We start from the raw sequence: 5,532 nt of genomic DNA, 5'->3' as shown, positions 1-5,532 counted from the left end.
TAGCTCTTGGCGCTCCCAAGAATCGCCAATGACATAGCCCGGCTCTCTCACTCTGCTCACTCTGAAAAGAGGTGAGGTCAAAATCACTGAAAATTTTTAGTAAAGTATAACCCAAGCCCTACCATCCCAGTGATACTCTCTCACAAGCAAAATAGTTCTCCGATACCGATGTGGTGGTACAATGGCTAATGCGGCTTGGTCCTATTTTACGCTTTCGCTTCTGCGAATTTACGTCTTCACCGCACGAGTTATTGAAGAATTCCACGCCTGAAGACCTGAGCATGCGAAAGGCTGGCTACTATTGAGGGTTGGTTTGACGAAAGAGCGGTCGTTTTAAACTGACGAGATACTTCTGGAATTATCAGGTTGACATTTGACAACCATGGAAATGGTGCCAGTGGTTAGCTTCGCCTTTGTTGCTTCACCAACCTCCCCAATTCAGGCAAGCAGGTGGGCACCGTCTGAACCGGTCGTGCTCACGCGTTGATGCCCGGGTTGTTAGTTCGCTCAAAGGATATTCTCTTGACGACGTATATTCCGTTTTCTGATGGCTTAACAATGGGAGACGAGAATTTGCTCCATGAGCATGGAGAATTTCTAGGTCAGGCGACAGTCAAGACTGCTGCACGTGTGTCAGACACGAGCAAGAGACCTCTGCTGCTCTGCATATTCTAAACGTGAGTGTGTTCACCAACCATGTGAAACCATACGGGGGATTAGTCGGCATGATTGAACGCTGAAGGATTTGACGCCATTTGCCAGTCATGCTGACTGACACAAATAATTCACAAGTCCATATCGGCTGTGCAAAACTGTATAGCACTTGGCGGTCGCTTTGGCTGTACCAAACTGATATAATGAACAATATGTTTGTTCCACGATGGCATTATTATGTCACAAGGATGGTTTATATCATTCTTTTATTCAATGCAAGTCGCCCGCGTACCATTTTTTCTGCAATCCAGGTAGCTTTCTGGTCTACAGAAATAGGTCTGGAGCACTGCCAATCGAGTATGGAAAGTGAACAGTAGTCCTATGCACAAGCTTCTACAGGTGGCGCTGCAGGTGCTTTCACCACCAATCATGGCAGAAACACCTTCATCTGCCGGATAAACTTGCCCCTGAAACTCTCCACGTGTTCCAGGGAAAAAGAATCTGCCAAAGTAAAATTTCCTAACGTGATTAACAATCATGGAAAAGAGAATGATCGTTTACTCTGAAAAGAAGAGTGTCAATTTGCCAACGTGATTCACAGAAAATCATCAGGTGAGTTGAGAATGCTGTGCACTGCACTATACCAGACCTTATTTGTTCTAGGTCCTGAATATTCCTTGCCATCGAGCGCTCACTTGTAAATCCCAACGAGGTAAAGGTCATATAGAAGTGTGGCGTTTCCGGGGATGTTGCAGTCTCCTGTCAAAAGACTAGAGGGTCTGAACTCTGAAGTTCTGAACACGTGTTGAGTTTGCTGACAATGCTAGAGTCAGAGCAATTCTGAAAATGCTTATCTATGGTGCAGCCAATTGCTATTGCTACAGAAACTTTTACTGTTATTATTTTCCAAGAAAGGGTGAGAAATTGACCTGAGAAGCAGCCTGCTGGTTCAGGCCCGTACGCCAGTGACGCAGGTAACATCAGCTTGCGCTTTCCACCTGAAGCAGGTTTGCAACGGAGTCATGAAACAACATGCCAAAGCAAAAAGCCTCTAATGCACAGCTAACTGCTGAGTTCTGCATATACCAACAAGCATGGGTGGCACACCACCACCGCCACTAATCCCCTGTTCAAGCCCTCGGAGGATCTGCACACGGAAAACGCGAAAGAAACAAACGGTCATCTAGTGGCATGGAAAAAATGAACGTCGTTTCAAGTGAGCAACACATGCTGCACACCTTGCCTGCGCCTATGCGCATTGTCAGTGGCCTGCCGCGCTTGTAGCTGCTGTCGAACAGTGTGCCGTCAGGAAATCTTGCAGTGTAGTGCACCTGACGACCGTCAAGAGAGAACGAATTATGATCCGAAGCAACACACAATCCAGAACAGGATGGCATATATTACTCGTATATAGTAGAAGGGAAATTGACCACTGTACAGAGCAAGTTGAATCAAAGGAAATCGCAGGGCATGCAAGAAACGGTTCTGTCGGTACTGACATTGATGAGCTCGCCGCGCGGGGGCTGGACACCGGTGCCAACCTCGACGTCGCAGTACGCGAGGCCGGACTTGACGAGGCTCAGGTCACACAGCTTGTCCCCGACCGTCGCGTAGTACTCGACGCGCGTGGCGCCGGCGTCCCCCGCCGGGATCAGCAGCGCGGCCGAGGCCAGGAACCCCGCGCCCAGCGCCAGCAGCCCCCTCCTGCCCGCCGACGCCGACACCTGATCAGGCGCGGCGGCGTGGAGAGGAGGAGTCGACGAAGTGGACGCGGAGCTACAGGGCGCGACGGCGAGCGCTCTGCTGCTGGGCTTCGGGAGCAGCGGCGTCGGGATTTGGCTGGACGCCACGAGAGACGACAGGGAGGAGATGGGTGGTGCCATGGCTGCTGGTGGCGTGGATTTGGATTATCCCCAAGCTGTGGCTGCAAGGCGCGCAGGCTCGGGTAGTTATACCGACGCCCCCGAAATTCGTCGCGCGGAGGCAAGCATGGTGGGCTCTGGATGTTTGAGCCGGCTACTGCGGGCCGGGGGTTTTGGCGTTTTGCCGGGCCAGGCCGCGAGTTTTGGGGCAGAACGGCATAAGATACGGATTTCCTTGCTCCGAGCGCTAGATCTCGGCCCATCGGAGCAGGACGGCGCATACGACACATGCAGCCCGGAACCCAACATTTACCGCCGCCGGGCGGGGGATGGGGATGCATTCAAGAGCGCAGGACGTGGCAGCGCGCCAAGTGGGACGCCACGCCACGCCACGCCACATGCCCATGCCGCCCGGCGTGGCTTCGCCAACGTGGTGCGCGGTTCGCCGGCGGGCCGCGTCTCGGCACGCGTCCACGCCAGTGAGGACGGCAGGCGCGACGCCTGGCAGGCAGCAGGAGAGCGGAAAGACTGCTCGTGCAACAGGTGATCGAAACGTTTGTTTGCATCCACACCGAGGTGCTAGATTCGGACAAAGACATGCTAGCTCGAGGGATTGTTTAAGCTCGAGGGATTGTTTAAACTCAGGACGTAAAGTTTAAGGTGTTGTATTGGGTGTTGTATGTTGTGTTTAGATACTAATAAAAAATAAATTATAGAATTCATCACCACTAGATGAATTTATTAAGCATAATTAATCCATCATTAACACATGTGTTACTGTAACACCAAGTTGTTAAATCATGAACTAATTAGGCTTAAAAGATTCATTTCGCAAATTAGTCGTAAACTGTATAATTAATTATTTTTTAGTCTATATTTAATATTATATGTATTTATTCAAATATTAGATGAGATAGGGAGTAAACTTTAGGAGATAAACTAAAGGACTGACTGGACAGACACCTTTGCGTACAGTACAAGTGCAGTGCATTTGGGGCCGTTTGGCTGCTCTTCGAAGCAAGGCTTATCGCTTATCAGAAGAAAGGAAGGTCAGATCATCAGACCATAGCTTTTTTTACCGGGGGGGGGGGGGGGGGGGGGGGGGGGGGGGGGAATCTTAATCGGTGTTCCATTTGGTTTCACAGGAAGGGCTCCGAATAAACTTGAATCTGTTTACGGTAATATCATACTCCCTCCGTCCCAAAATAAGTGACGTTTTCGTTTCCCGAGAAACGACTACCGGCAATTATATATTAAAATATATAAATATTTATGCTAAGTAATTAGTATCATTGAAAAGATCTTTTTATCTAGTTTTTTAACAAATTTATTTGAAGATGTAAATATTGCACGTATTTTTTACAAATCGAGTCAAACTTATGGTATGAAAACTCAAAACGTCTTTTATTTTGGGACGGAGGGAGTACGCTGTTATGATGTACTCTCATCTCATCGTTTCGAATTATAAGACGTTAATTTAGAATGTCTTATAATTATAACCGAGAGAGTAAAAATCTTTTGAAATCAGTAGTTAAAGTTAAAAATGTTTGATATAGGACAAAGTTAATACGTAAAAAAAGATGAAGGAAGTATTTATCCCGGCCCATTTGTCTAGGTCTAGAAAGATAGATCGACAAACAGTCTGTTTGGGAGGCCGTACCGTATCGTAGATTATTTACTGCTGGCTGGTTTGGTGTGAGAGAAAAACACTGTTCTTGACTGGAAATTTACGATCATTTACGAGAAGCGAACAGGCTGAGACGGATGACCGTCCAAAATACGGAACCAATGGGGGAATCTGTCGCTCAATGAAACTACAGAACATGTTAACTGAGTGAAGAATAATCCACACCGGTGACGACCTTTCAGAGAGAAATAGAGAATAAACAAACAAATTAAAACAATCCACAACAACTGACACTGGTCCGGGGACTCTGAAGGGCCTCCCATGATTTGTGTCGTCAGCTGCGGCCACCCGAACCCTTCTTTTCCTCACGTTTTGGTGGTATATAACGACACAACGCAATACAAAAGTGAGCCACTTGCCTAATGCCAACCAAAAATACAACATGGGACCTGGTTAAGATAATAGCTGATGGGAAATCTTCAATTATTTTTTTGTTACCGCTTTCAGCTCTTAGGTACAATCATTTTTTTAACTTCGAAACCATAGAAGTGAAAATTCAGAGTTCCTTCTCTCCCATGCTTTCCCAACTGGAAGCCTGCATCATCATCTATGATAGCCGCCTTTCGTGTTACATTGCTCCTTGTAAAAACTGGCAGGGAGTCCCTGTCCCGGCTGCCAAACCAACCAGCATACAGCAACCATGATTTTTATATGTATCTTAAACTCGTTGTGAATGTCGTATTAGTGCCGCGACAGGCGCATGTTCATGGCATTTCTCTAATGTCCCATTGCGTAGGCGATAGAAGGAAAGGATCTAGAAGAGAGGATTAAAGAATGGGACGGTTTCCCCATCCACGGCAGGAGGCGATGAAGTACACAGCTGGACACTTGACTCTGAGAGACAGGCGAAAGCAACCAATAAGGCAAAGTAATAAGGCACCATTTTGGATGCCGAAATTTTTGGCAAAAGAATACTGTAGCATTTTCGTTGTTATTTGACAAATAGTATCCAATCATAGTCTAATTAAGCTTAAAAGATTTGTCTCGTGGATTTCGTCTAAACTGTGTAATTAGTTTTATTTTTTTTATTTATATTTAATGCTTCATGCATGCGTCCAAAGATTGGATGTGACGGAGAATCTTGAAAAATTTGGTATTTTGAAGTGGAACTAAACAGGCCCTAAGTGTATCTATGTTTCGTTGCTTTTCAGGTCTAAAAAAGATAATGTGACGCAAGCTTAACACCAATAAGGCAACGTACGTACGCAGAAATATTGCAATGGTAGCAGTATCAATTGAGAAAGAACAGATCATAGTCTCCAATAATAAGCAGGAAAAAGAACAGAAATATCGCAACGGAGAGACATGCTCATTTTTGTGCATCCAAGG

General features: G+C 46.5%; 1 protein-coding gene across 2 annotated transcripts; it reads right to left on the bottom strand.

Moving 5' to 3' along the window:
- Positions 1–817: 817 nt before the first annotated feature.
- LOC136467758 (photosynthetic NDH subunit of lumenal location 4, chloroplastic-like) lies at positions 818–2,582 on the bottom strand. 2 transcript variants are annotated; one of them, XM_066466536.1, is made up of 6 exons: positions 2,154–2,582; positions 1,893–1,985; positions 1,741–1,801; positions 1,584–1,652; positions 1,304–1,413; positions 818–1,155 (listed from the first exon to the last, which is right to left on the bottom strand). In XM_066466536.1, the coding sequence occupies exons 1-5, from the start codon at positions 2,535–2,537 to the stop codon at positions 1,346–1,348; spliced, it is 675 nt and encodes a 224-aa protein (XP_066322633.1). In that variant the 5' UTR covers positions 2,538–2,582; the 3' UTR covers positions 818–1,155; positions 1,304–1,345. The 2 variants fall into 2 exon arrangements, with proteins under 2 accessions (XP_066322633.1, XP_066322634.1); XM_066466537.1 differs by lacking the exon at positions 818–1,155 and having other exon boundaries at positions 1,381–1,448.
- Positions 2,583–5,532: the final 2,950 nt, after the last annotated feature.

Source organism: Miscanthus floridulus, chromosome 7 (assembly GCF_019320115.1).
Source record: "Miscanthus floridulus cultivar M001 chromosome 7, ASM1932011v1, whole genome shotgun sequence".
In the NCBI taxonomy this organism is placed as follows: domain Eukaryota; kingdom Viridiplantae; phylum Streptophyta; class Magnoliopsida; order Poales; family Poaceae; genus Miscanthus; species Miscanthus floridulus.
This window is presented reverse-complemented; position numbering and strand designations above follow the sequence as displayed.